At 38.1% G+C, this 18,633-nt stretch overlaps 1 protein-coding gene across 1 annotated transcript; it reads left to right on the top strand.

Annotated features, from left to right (window-relative positions):
• Window positions 1-8,212: 8,212 nt before the first annotated feature.
• On the top strand, window positions 8,213-9,361 carry LOC120108637 (60S acidic ribosomal protein P1-like). Its single transcript, XM_039122296.1, has 4 exons — window positions 8,213-8,430; window positions 8,513-8,636; window positions 8,732-8,823; window positions 8,932-9,361. The coding sequence occupies exons 1-4, from the start codon at window positions 8,362-8,364 to the stop codon at window positions 8,983-8,985; spliced, it is 339 nt and encodes a 112-aa protein (XP_038978224.1). The 5' UTR covers window positions 8,213-8,361; the 3' UTR covers window positions 8,986-9,361.
• The last annotated feature ends 9,272 nt before the right edge of the window (window positions 9,362-18,633 follow it).

Genomic DNA, 18,633 nt, shown 5'->3' with positions numbered 1-18,633 from the left:
TTTTCCTCTATTTCAGCCTGTTTAACACTTGAATTTGTCTAGGTGGCCTTTTACCACATGGTCGTGGAGGTTGTTATAAATCTGAAGGGTTCGAAGTCCTTCGATGATTTAGGAATGATTGATGTTGTTCTTCCACCCAGTGAGCATAGCAATAAGCAAGGAAGCTTGAGTTTTGCAATTTATCGTGTGCCTTTAAAAGATTCTATCCTTTCATATATTCTAATGTTATGCCCCTCATATATTCATCTATAACAATAAAGATTATAAGCTATATTTTAATTAAATAAGATATAGATGTTGTTATAAATGAAAAAGAATAAAGTAGAATTAATCCCATAATTAAAGAACTTCCATAATTCTTTTTGTTATCTAATTGTCAAATCAATTTTTTTTAAGCAATCTTTTTATAAAAAACATCGAGGAGTAGACACTAGACAAATCCAAGTGTTAAAACAGGTTAAAATTAAAAAAAAAATAAAATTAAAATTTTTTGCATGTAAAACCTTCCAAAATATGTGAAACTGCATGAATACCCTCGCAAAGGTATTATTTGTATATATACTTTTATAATGTTTTCTTTTGCATATCTACCCATTAAGGATATTTTAGTCGTTTTTAATTTTAAACCGCTAATTTTTTAACGGTATTAGATGGTGTGGGCACATATGCAAGAAAAAAGAAAAATATCAATTTTATAAGGGTATACATGTAAATATCAATTTTAGGAGGGTATTCATGCAAATTTCAATATTTAGGAGGATATCTATATAAAAAATCCTTGGAGTTTTAACTTAAAACAAAATAATAATTTTAAAAATAAATATAATAGATTTATTTCATAAAAATTTATATGTTTAAAAAATTTTAAAATTTTTATAACTCTTCTAAAAAATGTTGGTTTCTGAAGCTCGAGCAAAAAAAGCAAGCATGAAAGAAAACAGATAATAAATGGACGACTGAGATGGATGAAAAAGATGGGAGAGGCAGTGGGAAGGGGAGGGTGGATATTTGTCCGAGACATATAGGCGACATCCAAGGGTGAAAGCAATTGGCCGGACCAGATCCACCAGCCCACAACGTACACAGATATGGCTTGCACTGCTTTCTTTCATTTGAGAAATTATATCACATGATCATGTATGTTGATATAATTGTTTATTTTTATAATAATACATCGAAATGAGCGTTGATGAATGAAACTCATGAAAACGAGCAATGATTGATGATGTGCACAACTATGGCGCATAAAGTGTAGGATTCAACACAGTTGAGTTGGTGGACGATACAGTCTAAACCAATAACTTCATCTTGGCGGTAAAGTGACCGGATCTGGTGGCGTCGGTAGCTAACGGACAAGGAGGGCAATGAGGTGTTGGGTTTGCGATTTTGGGTTCTTTCTTCGTGTATCCATCTAATACGCCCATTTGATAACAGTATTGGCGTCCGCGATGTCCTAGTTCTTTTGTTTCTCTCTTTAATTATCACCATTTTGATCCACCGTACATAGGTCTTACATGTTCAGCGTGGCGTTTGGTGGCCTCAGGCTGAATCAGACAAATTGTGGCATTTTTCACAGCCCCATTGGGTCTCAAGGACCCAAGGAGTGGGTGGCTTTAGCCAAAACAGTGCAACTTGGCTTTATTTTATACTGTTAATTCCATATAAGTATCCAAAATCTATCTAGTGAATAATCGATATGGGATAAATACACGTCCGCACGGATTTTTACATACTTCTTCCGTTGAATGCTCTGACGTTCTCGTCAGACTAATGGTTCAAATCCATTCAAATCTAATCACACAACACACGATCGGTCTGTGGTCATCCCCAATGAATCTGTGCTGCCAGTATCCCCTAGTCTGTATAGGTTGAGGACTGGGTCCGCACTGATACCATTTATAACAACCTAATATCTCATCCAAAATGGCTAGCCGAAAGTATTATTTGGGTTATTTGATGCTGTATAAGTACCTAAAATCTATCCAGCGAATAACCGATGTGGGACTAAACACACGCCCGCACAGATCCTTATAGATACCCTCGAAGGTTTTTTTTTTTTTTTCCAACTATACACACTCATTAATTAAATTAGAGATTCAGCAGAATACATGTTGCTTTATAGTACAAAAGATTCACTTATTGAAGGGTCCTAAAATCAAGATTGACACATACTTTGCTTTCATTGTCTCAATTTGATTTTGATAGGGATTATGAATTATACATGGCATTAGAGCAAGCTAATAAGTTTGGAGTTCGGTGAGATCCAAGCCGTACCACCAATAATTGAAAAAGATTAAAAGGGGAGTACTTTGAATGGCGGGATTAACTTCCCATGGTTACCAGAAATATGGTGGGAACTGAATAGCTGAAAAGATGATAGTGAGGTGAAAAATATTGCTCAGATTTCAAAAGCATTCATAGAAATACTCTAGAAATACTCCAGAGCAATCTAGTTTGATTTAAGTAACTTTAGATTCAAGACTACAAAGGAATTTGACATACTGCAGGATCTCGAAGAGCTTGGACTGAATATTAGACTTTTAAGTTTGAAGCAGTCTCATATACACGTCATTGCTACATATGATTGAGTTTGATCTAATTCTAATGATATTTTATTGTGGGTTAGATTGTATTATCTGAAACTTAATTTTATAACTGAATATAACTCTTTTTTAGTTATGCGACATGGCATGCTGCATGCATCCGTCATTGTATTGCTCTCTATGGTACCGGTGCTTTCTTTGCACCGTAGGGGATCCCGACCTTGTGCCAACCAAGTCTATTGGAAGGACATCATGCATTTCAATCCTCTTTCTAAGTAGCATACTACAGGGCATCTCGACATAATATCATATACAAGCAGCAGAATAAAATCAATTTTTAATTTAAATAACTAAATCAAAGTTAAAAAAATTCTACAAAACCAATAATATTCTGAAATCTTACATCAACTTTAATAAAACCCTAATCTAAACTAAAGATCCAAAAATTTCTCTCTCTTGTCTCACTTCCATGATAAATCTTCGAGTCAAGCTAGTTATTCAAATCTGTAAAAACAATAAGAAATTGTATAATGAACTAGACAACACAGTAAGTAATGAAATAAATCAAGCGGTGTAATAATAATAATATGTTGAAATTAAGTATGTAAAGTATATCAATTCAAAATCAAGTTTATACATTGTCCAGTCATTTCAAATTTTAAATTTTCTTCATAAATTAACTTCTTTCAAAACATCAAGTTCATCTCGACAGTCATAAACTGTGACCACATTTTTTCCTTATGGTTGAACTAGAATATGAGCTCAGTAATAATCAAAGTTCCAACGTACAATTTCCACTAGTAGGGTATCATATACCAACATATAATCCTTATTAGCAAAGTGTCAAAGTATAAACTTCACCATCAGGGTATTGATGTATTAGCGCATAAACTCTACTAGCGGGGGTATTAATATACCAGCGCATAACCTCCACTGGTGGGGTATCAATATATAGTTACACTGCGAAATCATTTTGAATCAAACTCTCTTTTCATAAATTGGATTCATGCTCTAAGTTGAAAAATGCACAAAGCCATCCAATATCGAATTTAGTTTAAACATAATCTATAATAAAATCAATACCTTCGATCATGCATCAATTGTTATTCCATAATAGAAGATATTCAACAAATAAACCTTCAAATTCATAGACCACAGATAATATGACTCAAAACTCAATAATATAAATATTATATAATTTACTAATAAATCTGGAAAAAAGAGTTACATTAGTTATCTTACAAGCGAAACCAAACTACAGATCCAATTAATTTTGAGAATTCCTCTTAGAAGCTAAGACTCCGGCAAGCGCTCAACTGGAATCTCCAGTAAGCACCATAAGCCATGACCGTTGGAAGTTAGGAGAAGAAGGAGAATGAACTAATAGTGGTCTAGCGATGGTGATCCATAAAACCTGTTGGCAGTTAGGCGAAAGAAAGTGCACAACTCTTTAAATAGCCGCTGGAGGTTAATTTTTCTAGCTTCCATAAAAGATTAGGATAGAGGAGGAGCCTGTCTCATACTCAAAGTCAAACAGGGCTCTATTCTTTTCTTTTTCGTCTCTTACTTCAACTCTTACATTTGAGTCTGTTAAGTGGTGGACTAGGCTCAGCTCCTTATTAGTTGGGCTGGGTGTCACATAAACCCTTCTCGATTTTATTAAACAGAAGAAATCATTATGAGAGAAAGAGAGAAAAGATAAAGGAAGAGAGGGGGAAAGAAGTAAGCTTAATTACAAAAAGAAAAAAAGAAGAAATGTAGCAAGGAGATGCAGTAGTGTAGCTTTCTCTTCTTCAAGATGAATTATCCATCTTCTAGGTCTTTGAATTGCATGGGCGATGGTTTGATTTGGGTTGGTGATATAACTATTGAAGATCTAGTAATTCCTTTTAGTCCAATTTTACCATAGAATGATAATGACTAAAATGATCCAATCAAAGCAGTGTTTGTCCAGCGAGTTGAGGTGATTGAGTCAAAGTTGGCCAGAATCTGTTGAAGCCCTAGAATATGTTGGAAGAAGGCAATTGAGATCTCAGTTGTAAAGCTATAATTCAAGAAGAGGTATGCATGTCTTCTGGTCTTGGTTATAGAGGACAAAAGATGGCATTGCTGTCCATCCTTTGCTTGAATAAGTTGTCATTTGTGAGTAGCTTAGATAGATTTGCTAGCCGGGCAAACGTGAGTCCCTTTTATACTTATATTTTACTTGCTAATTATCTTGCACTAATAATAAATTCACATTATAAAATATAAAATTTTCCATTTATTTTAAGATTATTAGATTTCAAAATATTCTTTGATAACATCCTACAACAATAGAAGCTTCAAAAATACAACTACAAAAGCATGGACCCATGCAAATTATTGGTCCATTATTCATGTGTTATAATAACTATTATAACATTGTTAGAACAATCTTACAGAATTCTTGGTCAAAGGTCAACTAGGTATAATGTTGATATAATCATTATTATGACAACCATTACTATGATGAATTATAGCAACTACCGTGTTGGCCATTATAAAGGAATACCATGCTATTTCAAATCTTGGTGGAAGTTTGAAGACCAACCATGTAGTACACGAGAATGGGGAGGCTAAGCTTGAGCCTAGATCTGAGGTTTCAACAATGAGTTGTTGCTCATTTAGATACTTGTTTAAGGATGGATAATATAGAGTTATCTAACTAGCCGAATATTACTTACAAAAATGGTGAACAAACTTAATCTAATAAAAAAATATTTAAACGGGTGACAAGGTGAGTCCACTCGATTCCGACTCTGAGTTAGGCCATGGTCAGGACAGGGAGCCCTCTAGTCCTTGAGGGAGGACAAGGCCCCAGAGTCAGATGGCTTTTCGCAGTCTTCTTTCCTGAGATATTGCCATATTGTCAGGCAAGAGGTGATGACAGTTGTCCAGCAGTTTTTTACTACTGCGACGATGTCAAGTGATTGGAAGCGGACCTTCATCACCCTGATTTCGAGGAGGCTGGATCTTACGAAGCCGGGCCGCTTCTGGCCAATCAGCCTCTGCACTACTTTCTATAAGGCCATTGCGAAGATTTTGGTGCAGAGGGTGAGGGACATTCTGCCCATGTTATAAAGTAGCGAACATGCATATCCAACACAAATTCGAAAAAAAATTGATTCAACAAAATCTTTTTATTAGCTTCGATTTCAAAAGCAACGCAATCTTTCCATATGTCTTCTTCTCTTGTTAAAAAGTATTAATAACAGAGAATAAGTAAGATATCATAGGAAATGTGGGAGGGCATTTTTGATATAAAAAATGATATATATAATCAAGAAGAAATATACAATTTACAAGATTAAATATACTATGCTCAAAAATTATCATTCTGGTACAAATCTTTGTAGAATTAAAATTAGGGCAATTAAATTTTTGTGATAAGCCTCCAAATCATTATTGACTAGAAGAAAAAGTAAAAGAAAGCACTCCAAGCTAATGAGGAGCTGCATAGAAGTACTATCAGTAATTTTCCTCTAATAATTAGATTTTAGAATATAAATGCTTTTTAAACATGAACTGAAGAACAAAATTCAATTACTTCTCATGCAATGGAAATAGGTTTTCCTGAGAGCAGGAGGGCACGATGACATACTTGAGGGTCCCACTCTCGGGCCAGCGGCTGCGGCGTAGGGACTGTACATCCCTGGAGCTTAGTATCAGACGCAGATTAGAGGGGTGGCAGATGTATACACTTTCTATGATGGGTAGGATCACTCTGGTTCGATCAGTTCTTACTTTGATCCCTATCTACCTACTTTCCAACACTATCATTCCAGTTACAGTCTTGAGGTCCCTTGAGCAGCTATTCAGGAATTTTATTTGGGGGAGGAGCAGTGGCAGAGGTGGAGTCCATTTGCTGGCATGGGATGTGGTGTGCCAGCCGACTAGCTATGGAGGTTTGGGGGTGCAGTCCCTGGTGGCGAGGCGGGAGACCTTAGCAGCTAGACATGCGGCTAGATTTGTGCTTGAGCCCGAGAGTATGTGATCCTCGCTGATGAGGGCCAAGTATGGCGCCTTGGCTCCCGGGGTGCGAGCCGGCCGTCACGGCTCTCCAATCTGGAGGGAGATATGTACTAGAGCTGTGGTGGTGCTTCCGGAGATCAGATGGACCATAGGTGATGGTCGGTCTATTGATGTGCTGAAGGACAGCTGGGTGACCGAGCTACCGATCTGTCGCTTGCTGACCATGGTGGACTCGACGAGATTAGCAGGCTGCAGGGTTAGCGAGCTGCTGACCTTAGAGGGGGGTCGATGAAGGGAGGAGATGATCCGTGAGATTTTTGGGGAGCAGCTGGCGGAGTCGGTTCTATCTCTTCCTGTTCCCTCCGGGGGGGGGGGGGGGGACAGGCTAGTATGGATGCCGAGGGGATGGTTGCATGTTCGTGCTAGAGATCTTCATGCCTTGATCGGTAGGGAGCCAGCTCGTTAGATTGAGGGTGGTTGGATATGGAGGCTGCAGATTCACCCCCATGTGGCATTATTCATCTGGAAGGTGGCCTGGGGCTGCCTTCCTACGAGGAGCTTATTAGTTCGGCGTGGCATGGCAGTCTCTCAGTGCTGTGAGGAGTGTGCAGATATCGAGGAGATGACCGAGCATGTCCTTCTGCATTGCCCTAGAGCCCGAGAGATATGAAGGAGGTCACCGGTCCTACTACCCGATTCGGTGGTCTCTGCGCAGGATTTGATTCATATGCTGAGAGTATCCACGCGGAGCCTCGGATCTGCTGAGGCCGGGATTGTGGTGGCATACTTGTCCTATTACATCTGGTTGGACAGGAATGCCGGCCTGTTTGAGGGGAGGAGGTCGCCTCCGAAGATGGTGGTGGACAGAGCAACGTTATATGCGAGGGAGGTTCTTGCAGCTACCGTTGGGTTTTCTTCTGGAATAGCTAGGGACATCTGGGGTACTCTTCACGCTGCTTCAGCGCCCCGGTTTGCCCTTGTTTTTTGGATACCCCCACCCCTTGGCTATCTCAAAGTAAATTTCGACGGCAGTCGGTTAGTGGATGGTGTGACTGGAGGGGTTGGATTTGTGATCAGGGACCACCTTGGTAGGATGATAGCAGCAGGAGGGCGACGCACGCCAGGTCTCACAGTGGTCTTGGCAGAGCTACAGGCAGCGTGGGAGGGTATATCCTATACGTGGCAGCTACTTGGTGTGGAGCGGGTATGCCTCGAGGGAGATTCTTCTGTGGTTATCGACTGGCTCCGAGGGGCGGATCGGTTTAGGGATGGTCATCCCCTCATTCGGGAGACCCGTAGGATAGCGCGGTTGATAGGTGATGTTCAGATAGAACATGTATTCAGGGAGGCGAACAGGGCTGCAGACTGGGTCGCCTCTTTTGTTGCCCGGCATTCCGGGAATTTTCTTTGGACATCTGTATCAGACATTCACCCCTCTTTGTATCTTTTATTTTCCCGCGATTTGACAGATTGTACTCACGTTAGAGTTATATGAAATGAGTAGCTGTTTTTACAAAAAAAAAAAAAAAAAAAAAAAAAACACTTAAACGTGGGTGGGAGACACAGCACTGGGCTGCCCCCGCCAAGCCCATCAATTGCAGGCCAGCCTGGAATCCGCTCCTCCATGGACTCCAATACCCTAATTGGCTCTTCTCCTATAAATTCAAAACCCTAGAGGATCCAAGGAGAGAGACCAAGGAGGCACGGCCGCACGGGCACCCATCTCTCTCTACCCATTTTTTCCCAACGAAATCGCGTCCAAATATCTCACTTCTTCTTCGCTTCCCCTTGAAATCTTAGCAGATCGCTCGATTGGTTCGCAACGATGTCCACCGGAGAGCTTGCCTGCTCCTACGCGGCCCTCATCCTCCACGACGATGGCATCCCCGTCACGGTTCTTCTCTTCTTCCGCCTTTTCTAGGGATTGATTGCTTCTCGTAATCTAAAGCTACCGTTTTGATTTGATTGACTCGCAGGCGGAGAAGATCTCCACCTTGGTGAAGGCCGCCACCCTGAAGATTGACTCCTACTGGGCTCCGCTCTTCGCGAAGCTGCTCGAGAAGAGGAGCGTCGACGACCTCATATTGAGCGTTGGATCTGGTTCGAAACCATCGCTTCCTTTCTTCGTGTAATCTGTTCAAGAAAAAGTTCTGATTTTGCCTATATCTTGTTGCTTATTGGGTCGTCTAATGTAGGGGGAGGCGGCGCCCCGGTTGCTGTCGCGGCGCCGGCGGGTGGTGCTGGCGGTGCGGCTGCCGCTGCTGCCGCGCCCGCAGCTGAGGAGAAGGTGGATTTCTTCTTCAAGTTCAATTTTTTTTATTTTTATATATGATAAGATTGAGGTTTTGAGGGTATTGAGTATGTTAATTCTTTTCGGTTCTTGTTGGTGATGCAGGAGGAGCCGAAGGAGGAGAGCGATGACGACATGGGATTCAGCCTATTCGATTAGAGAGCTCCACCTACCTCTTTCATTCAATTTGAAGATAGAAGAATTTTCGTTTCACTCGTAGGGCGGCCGTCTTTTGGATTTTTGATTTGAGGATTATACTCATCTCAAGGGACCGTTTTATGTTTGTCCAGTGGAACATTGGAATTTTTGTCTGCTGGGTTTTATGTTTTAGTTAAGTCGGTAGTGCTATTGGCGAGAATGATCAAGATTCCATTGTTGGTTCTCAAATAGTTTTACTGAGAACTTTTCTTGGTAAATTTTCTACAGATACGTTGGTAAATCTTTATTATGTTCTTTAATTGGTGCAGTAGTTTTTGCTTAATATGGTGCCTCTTATTTGGATTGGCAATGTTACTGGATTATGTTGTTGTAGGGACATCATGGTTATTTGTGATTTCTTTTCATTTGCTTGAATGTGTGCTATACTGGGTGCTTCTATTCATGCAAAGCTACTGATTGTCATCAGTCTCTCCAATTGTTCTATTAGTTTATTTAACAGTGCACGCATATCATGACTGTCCATTATCTGTATCAGTAGCCAAGAGATCATCCTAGTTTGCATTGACTGTTGCATTCCTCTCATTGTATGTACCATTTTACTTAAGATTGTATCCATGAAAACAAGTGCTTAGGATGCCAACGTTGTTTGCTGTCCTTTGTGTAGAATTGAATCCATTCTCTTGCCTTTTTTTTGGAAAATTGAATGGTCAATGGTTATCATATTATTGGTTTTATGCATATTCACTACTGAACATTGTTGTTGATACAACTTAATTTGATATTTAAACTATTGTCTTTGATGTTTTGAGTTATGTTATCTATGAATTTGATCGTGAAGAAATGCTCGAGAGCCATTACTCTCGTCATCTTTTCTAGTTAAGTGATGTTTTGTTTAAGAATTATTAATCTTGATTACCAATGGAAACTTGTAACTTTTTTGTTAAATCATGAATAATATATGCACAAAATAAACCTTGATGGTGTATTTTGGGAATGCAGAGGTGAATACTTAATTCTGGTAGAAGGTTTGTAACGACTCTATTGCAGGAAATACAGGAGTTGCTGTAGTGCAGGTTGATTCGGTGCAAGGTCTATTTTATGATTTCTTATGTTGTGAACATTTGTGGAAGTTTTCATTTGACTGAGGCTGAAAGTTGTGTTGTGAGGATAAGGATTCATGGTTTTGTTAATCATTATGGTTATAAATTTAAGGTAAAGAAATTTTGAGATAGTGGACATAGAACTGACAGAAATTACTTCATTGGTATCATGCAAATGTGGCGTTAAAATCTAGTGTATATGCATTTCATTTCATTTTTTTCTGAAACTCATCTGTTCTGTGAAAACCATAGTTGTTCTTTGATCTTTGGACCAAAAAAAAATGCAGAGGTAGATGGAGAGTAAAAAAGGCATATCTTGTATTACATAAGAGCAGGGTTGAAGTGTAGTGTGCTAGATTGCTTGGGGCTTAGGTGATTGTCCATCGCAAGACCTAAATAAAAGTTTTAGAAGGATAGTAGTAACATAGTGTTGGATGACTCAGATGTTTGACACTAATAGAGGAACACAAGAGAATAATTTAGGGTAGTTTTGTATTGAAACAAGATTGGGCAGTAGTATAATCAAACTGGATGTGCTGAATTGAATTTTGAGATATTAAAAAGGATAGTATTAAGAATGAAGAAAGCTTAGGAGTTGCAATGATTTTGGATGATGCTCAGAAAGACCTATTTTAATGGTATGTTTAAGCCCCGTGAATATATGGGGAGGCTTTTGTGAGCATGGAGCTTAAAATTTGTTGTTTGCTAGGAAAAAATTGGGGAATATTTCCAAGGCTTCAGAATTTTGATTGACCTTATGAAAAAGAACTAAAAACCTGCAACTTGTTTGGTATTAAAACCAGCATTGGGCATGTGCAAATGCATCTGATACTTCGATCGTAATGTATGTATGGTTTAAATTAAAAGTAATACAACAAAGCTTTCTACTGTGATATTCTGAAGAGGGTTTATAGATGTACTTCCAGCTCTTCTATCAGTTGTCATCCAATGCAACTGTCCCTTATGAGATGGTGCTTGAGGAAGAAAAAGAATAGCAAGTATAATATGTGGAGTTAAATTTTGACAGGGGAGCTATAAATTCTCATAATTTTTTTAGTTTTGTTTGGGGTTGGATCCTCCTCCTTTGAATATAGATCAGTTGTGATGGGATCAAATAAAGTAGAAGTACAGCGGCCTTTTTGACAGTGAGTTTTTGTTGCTAGTTCATATGGTGAACTTCGACCATCAGACCATCCTGATAGTGAGAACCTGCAGTCAAATAAGATCTAATGGTGACGACAATGCTGTTGGATTTGTTTAAGCCGGTCTCAGGTATGTCTCCTGATGATTGTGAGCACTGCATGATCTTCTGTCCCATAATCAGTAGGCATACAGACTATAACAAAGCCAAGTGTATGTTAACCAATAGTTTTTTTTTCTTTTTTCTTTTGTGATTGTAAGTATATTAGACGAAAGATGAAAGAGTCAACTGTTAACATAAAACACAACAGTGAACTGCATAACATGGAAACTTAATTCTGCTTCTTAGTTCTGTATGTAATAAGATAGGTGTCCTGTCCCACTAAGTGATCCCATAGGCCTTAGAGAAAGCCTGTCTTGCCTAAAGTTGCCATGACTGATACACAAGGTTGACAACATCCTGAGCATTGGATGTTACATTCTTAAACCACAATGGACTGCTTCTTCACCCAAAAATCCGATCCATTAAGATAAGATAAATCTGGGGGCTAAAAGTTTGACATACACCCAGATTGATCTTATGCCGAAATAATCAAGGCCGGGATCTGACATCAAAAGAGGAAAAAGGGAAGACTCTGAGAAGCTTGTGCTCCACTCTCTTTTTTCGAGAAGTGCAGAAGTGTTTCGGGAGATGGAGCCGACTGGTGGCGGTGGTGATGGGCAGGCTTGTTCTGGTCGTCTGCCTGCGATGTGTGCGGGGATTCTTCCGATCACATTTTGGATGGTGATTTTGTTCTTATCCATGATTTTTGCTCTCTGATTCTATTCTCCAACTTTATCGTTCATATCTTATTTTCTTTCAAAAGAAAAATTGAGAAATTTCTCAATTTTAATTCCAGAATTTCTTTTTCTTTTCATGTTTGGGTTCATGGATTTTTGTTAGGCAATTGATGTTTTTCAGCAATTTAGTTGTCTAGTTGTTTTGTTGTCTGATTCTAGTTCTGTCTTCTTCATGATCAGCAACCATTTGTCTCAGCTTAAATTTCTTGATTCAATTCCATTTGTCAATTCATACATCCCAATCCCGATTCGGAGTCAAGAAAAGTAGAATACTAAGTAAAAGGTGGGAAACCGGGATTATTTGTAAAGGTAATTGCTGTAGAATTCTATAGCAAGAGCTGAACTTTTCATTTTAATTATCGTACTTGGAAGATGGAGATCAAAAGAACACACCGTGACAGTCCTGAACAGTGGAATACTAAGTAAATAGTGGAAAAAATGGGATTATTTCATGAAGATACTTGTATGAAATTCTACAGCAAGAGTTGAAGTTTTGGCTGCAATCATCGATGTTGTAAGATGGAAATCAAAAGAACGTAGAATAAATTTGGTATTCAACACAGAAATATAGAGAACTGTCTTGTGTTGGAGCTTGATGAATGGTAGAATTGGCACCTGATTCTCACCCACAAGCAGGGGAACAAAATTTCTTGTATAAATGGATGAAGTGGATGAACCTAGGGAAATGCTTGAGAGCATTTTCTATGCTGTGCATACATGTGGATGTATGCACACCACAGAATTCTGGTGTATATAACATGAAAGGTAACTGCATGAACTTTTTTTTGCCTACTGCTTCAGTCTATTCTAGGGGTGCAATTGAGCTGAGCTGAGTTGAGCGCATGCATATGCAATTTTTTTTACTCGAGCTCGGTAGTAGGTAAGTGGAGTCGAGCTCGGATCCGACTCGAGCTCAAGCAACTCGTTTGCACCCCTAATCCATTCGGAGACAGACTTATGAATAGACTCGAGATGCACTTGTCTCTTTGAAGAACAATTTAACAATATTGAAAGCACGCACCATCTTGGAAAGGCGATCCACAAGAACAAAAACAGGATCCAATCCCTCTGTGTTCTTCTGGCAATTCCAAGAACACAATCTACATCATGCTTCATCTTGGACCAAGAGTAGCCACTGTAGACCTAAGCAAATATTTAGTCCTTGCCGAAGTGACCTTGTCCATGGAGCCCCTCAATGATCTTCTCCCTCAATGAGCAGTCTGGAATGCAAAGCTGGACTCCTCTAAATATATGACCATCTTTTACTTTGTAGTCAAGGCCTCTTGCAAGACTACACTTCAGCCATCAAGCTCTTTAAACACCTGGTCCTTTGCATATGGATCTCTGAAAGAGTCCAAACCAATCGCTCGGACCTTCATGACAGTAAGCAGTCATCCCCTCCTACTAGAAGCATCAACTACCCAATTTAAAGATCCTAACCTATGCTTTGGAGGTGGTACTCCTGCAGACAGAAAATTCACCTAACTCACACACCGATTACCCAGCATATCCTTCCCTTGAACATTCCTCAAAGTCTCCTGATCGATGAGTAGAATAAACACTTGATGTTAAAGCCTCTAATGCCAGAGAGCTTGAACAACCACATAAAATTAAGCATCATGAGTAGGTGAATATAGCTTCTCAATGAAGAATGTTATGTGCCTTCCTTCTTGACTGAGAATATATAGCTCCAACTTCCTTTGATGAAGCATCACACTCCACCACAAAAACTTCATTGAAATTAGGAAGAGTTAAAGACTAGTGTGGCTCAAATCTCTTGATTTTGATTTTGTCAAAGCTCGCCGGCCCTCTGGTGTTGATTGGAAAGTCTTTCCCTTTAAACAATCAATGGTCGGTGCCATCAAACTGCGAAACTCTCGAAACTGTGGTGACATGCATCCATGGCAACTACATATCACCGAACTTTTTCAAATACCTTTACTCAATTGAAAACAATACCAAACATCCACTATCTATGGTTATATTACTTCCCTTCTGGAACGAAGAAAGCTTATAAGGCCAGGGATGCTTCTCTATAGGTAGAGTTACTTTGTAATAGCCTCTTGAGATGTGACATTCTCCTAGCTTTCCCTATTTATTACGACCTTGCAAACTTAGCCATAAGACTATTTTTGATAACAAGCGACTTATCAATATCTCCCTTCAATCCCCTTTATCTCCTACATTGTCAACTTCATCATAGGTTGGGCCCATATCGTCCTCATGTACATCAGATCCTTCATTACCCTCAACTAATAGCTATTATTTTGGAGGAAAAATTGATCTTTTGTGCACTTATTTCATGTATGAGCTATCTTTCCATAACTGTAACAACGGAGATTTGAACCACCATCTTGAGTCTTTTTGGCCACCTCGGCATGGGAGGATATCAGGTCTTCCTCGACTAGGATTTCTTTAAACATCAGCTCCATGCATCTCTTATGATCTATTATCTTGTCCTCTAGATTGGAACATCCTTTGGTTTTGCTGCTTCTCTTCAATAATAGCATGATCATATGCCTCATGCACAGTCCAAGTGCAGATTGAGGGTGTCTTGGATTGATTGGTGCAGCCCACCTATGTATATGGTCATCTATTGCTCCATCACCATAAACTTGTTTCTAGCAATGAACTGATAGTGTGCTTCAATGTAATCACAATAGATATGTTGCCATGTTGAAAATTCTAGAGGCGTTGGTACAAGTTTTGGGTATGGTTGAAAGGTAGATGCTGTGTGGTTTGCCCCTCCACTCATGATCTTTTCTAGAATTTCTCCCACCAAGCTAAAGCTTGGTCTCTAAATTTTCAGGATACCAGCTTCACATTCTTCTCTTCTAGGACACATCCTTGTATTCAATGATGCATGCGAAGGTGTTCAACCAATCCAGGATCTTTGTCACCCCATCCGAAGTGTCCCTAACATATAACTCCTTCAAGGATTGGATTGTCAAATCAGATGGCTATGTAATGCGATCCTCAACATGATCATCAACATAATCATCTTCATAGTGTGGTCTAAAGAAGTTCGATCCTCGACAAAAGCCAAATACATGGTCGAGAGATCTACTTACCTTATCAATTCTTCTATCTCAATATCTTGGTATTCATTTCATCAATGTGGCTCTTCATGAACATCAGCCCTGGACTGATTCTAATTTTGGTTCTATCTCTATTTCTTCTTCCGACCACCAGCCATCTATTTTTATCAAAGTTCGAGTACCATGAAGCAATAAGGCTTCAACACGAACAATGCACACAACAGTCGTAGTTATATAGAGAGAAGCACAATGAACAAGAAGAGAAAAGTGTAGGATAAACTTCACATAGTCTTTAATGGAAAAGTCATTGGCGAGAAGCTAATATTGCTGCGATCTTCATCTATGAATGCATTGGCTCCTACGAGGCTTGGTGTGGTCCAACTGATTGTACTTGCTAGGCATATCCTTCTTTACAACAGAATAGAAATTGGAAGGGAGATGGGAGCATTTGAAACTTTTATTCTAAAATCTGTGTAATGATAGAACAACAAATATAAAAAAATAAACCAATAAAAAAATAGAAGATTTTTAAAATGAGGAAAGAAAATTATATACTTCTAACAAGATAATGGTAGCCCTGTATATAATACCTGTCCTCAGGTCTACATAATTAGTCATATCAATTTCTATAAAGATATGCACATTAGACAATCTGCCATTATGTTCAGAACCATGTTCTAGGAGGAGGTTATGGGTTCAAATTTTAGGAAGGTTGTATTTTAAGGATTTTAACTCATGATTTCTAGAAAATCTAAAGTTATGATACCATGATAACAATATGTCAAATTGCAAAAGCTTAAGCTAATAGCAAAAGGGTCACCAATGTAAATTAGACTTGATAAACAATATTATACAACTGACAACATTTTCTTAGCAATCCATATGCCCTTGTGAAAATCCAGTAACTCGATCATAAGGACTTCATAATCCACCAAGTGGTTAAACTAACAAGAAAAATTAGAACCACCAAAGAAAAGAACTAAATCAAAAGAATGAAACAAAACAACATTCATATAGTCCAATTTCATACATCATTGATACATCAAATCATTGAAAACACAACACAAAATGATTGATAAAACTAAAATAAACTCTAGAGTTAATTAGGTCTACACCAAGGAGGGGGAGGAAAAAGAGAAAAGTAAAAGGTAATGGATAGATTTAGAAGCCTTGTCCATGTTGTTATCGATATCAATTGTCTAGTAGATAGTGCATCTAGAGCCCGAATAAAGCCTTCTTTCCCTTTTTATAGTAAAAGGGATACGCAATTGCAGAAATGACTATCTTAGTTAGTTAGTAATAATGGTTCTCGATATGACTATCTTACTTTTAAGTGTCCAAATTACTACTAATAGGAGTTAATTGCAGAAATAACTTTTCTCGAAAACTTTGGCCAAAATGCTTTACATTCTTTTTGATAGTGTTGTTAAGAGTGCTGTATAGGTGCCTAGGCGGTCTACCTATGCACTTGTAAAGCATAGATTACTTACATAGCAGCAGAGTAGACTTATATTAGAAGAAAAAATAACTTTTTTTTGATTTGTACTTTCTTTCATACCTTATTTTCACTATTATACTGAAATAATTTTTATTTTACATAAATTGAAAGTGAAAATACATAACTTACAAGATGCTTTTACTTTGCTTATTCCTTTCCCTATTTCTTCTTACCTTGGAACCTCCTCCTTCGCATATGTATCACCAACCGGAGGCTCTTATGAAGCTTTCCAATACCTATTCTACTACTAGCAAGCCTTCAATATGCTGCCTACTTGTTCAATGGCCCACTCTAATGTCATTCCTCTTGTTCTTGCTCTACTCATTAAAAAGATCATTTTCTTCTCTTGTCATATTATTCCTCTTCTTCCCTTTTTATCCTTTTTTTTTTGTTCATTACCCTTACAAAAATAGTTTATTGTATTTCTAGCCTTCGTCCCCCCGCGGGCTTCCCAACCCCCCCGCCCGGCTTCCCCAACCCCCGCGGGCTCCCCCCCTGCCCGGCTTCCCCACCCCACCCCGTGTGGGCTTCCCCCCCGCCCCCCGCGTATCAGGATCCTGATCGCGGGCGTTCGCGGTGCAGCTCGCTCGCGATCTCCTTCCTATTCCTCCCAGTTCTGTAATCCAACCTATGATAAACAAAAATTCTTCTAACCGCAAAACTTATCTTTTGGTGCGATCTATCTTTCAAATCTTTCATATCTCTCCTATCTGTTGATTATAAAAAAATATTTCAATATCATGTTACCCTCTCTTCCCTTTTATTGATTTATACTATTTTTCTTTTATTAATCTGAACCAAAAAAAAATCATTACAAGTGTTAGAAGAACAATAATGATTATTGTAGCTGATTTTATTTCATTCCTATTTTTTACTGTGAACCTATATTGAAGCTCTATTTTTGGTTTCTAGCTGCATACCATATATTTTATTTGAGAATAAATCCTATTATATATTTTTGTTACATTCATGATAAACAAACAGGCCTCTCGTCATAGAACCAAATGCATTTCCTAAGAAATACAGGATTATAAAGGCTATCACATTAATCAACGTATCTAAATTCTTTTCATCTACTAAGTTTTTTTTTGCATATATACCCTTCTAAATATAGAAAATTGGATGAATATCCTTGTAAAGTTACTATTTGCTTGTATACCCTTATAAAAATTTCTATTTGTACGCCTAACCATTAAGGGTATTTTAGTCATTTTAATTTGAAATCGCTAATTTTTTAACTGACATGGGTATATATGCAAAAATAAGAATAAAAAAGGGTAGAACAGCAAAACAAGTATTTTACGAGGTATACATGCAAATATCAATTTTGGAAGGATATTCACGTAAAATTCGATATTTAGAAGGGTATCCATGCAAAAAACCCTTGTTTTTAAAACTTTACTTTTGTTTTGAAAATAGGTTAGTAAAGATCCCAGTTGACTAGGCTTCGGTTAGATGTCCTGACAACCTTTCTTTTCAAAGAGTTAGGCTAAAAATCTTAAATAGGAATCATGATGTAATCTTTTTTTCTTATGATTAAGACATGATCAGCTATATTTTCATGTAAACACCAAATCATGTACTAAGTATGTTTCCAAATTTTCAAACTATTGGGTAATTGAGGTTTATGGCAAACTCAATGAGAAAATGGTTCCTTTGTATATCGGTCGTGAGGACTTTACAATTCACCAAGTGATTGCACTAAAAAGAAAATTAAAAGAAATACCAAAGAGGAACTAGATCAAAGAAAGAAATTAGATAAACCTTCATTAGTCATATTTTACACATCGGTAGCTTAAAAAATCACATAAAATGATTAATTAGACCAAAATAAATTTTGGAGCAGGTTGGACCTTATAGAGCGAGTAAAAAGAAAAACATACCTAGAAGAATTTTGCAACTGAGAAAATGGTTAAATTTAGCAATAACTACCTTTGGACAGTGGCTACTAATAGATTTCTATATGAATAATGTCCTTCTAAGTATTCAAACAAATAGTTATGGCAGTTAATTGCAAAAATAACATCTATTG

This window comes from Phoenix dactylifera, unplaced genomic scaffold, assembly GCF_009389715.1.
Source record: "Phoenix dactylifera cultivar Barhee BC4 unplaced genomic scaffold, palm_55x_up_171113_PBpolish2nd_filt_p 001451F, whole genome shotgun sequence".
NCBI classification, from domain to species: domain Eukaryota; kingdom Viridiplantae; phylum Streptophyta; class Magnoliopsida; order Arecales; family Arecaceae; genus Phoenix; species Phoenix dactylifera.
Note: the sequence above shows the minus strand (reverse complement) of the source record. Positions and strands in the feature narration are given on the sequence as shown.

Coding starts and splice junctions, on each gene's coding strand:
- LOC120108637 (XM_039122296.1), top strand. CDS start 8,362: ATGTCCACCGGAGAGCTTGCCTGCTCCTACGCGGCCCTCATCCTCCAC. Junction 8,637..8,731: donor CATATTGAGCGTTGGATCTG/GTTCGAAACCAT, acceptor CGTCTAATGTAG/GGGGAGGCGGCGCCCCGGTT. Junction 8,824..8,931: donor CGCCCGCAGCTGAGGAGAAG/GTGGATTTCTTC, acceptor TTGGTGATGCAG/GAGGAGCCGAAGGAGGAGAG.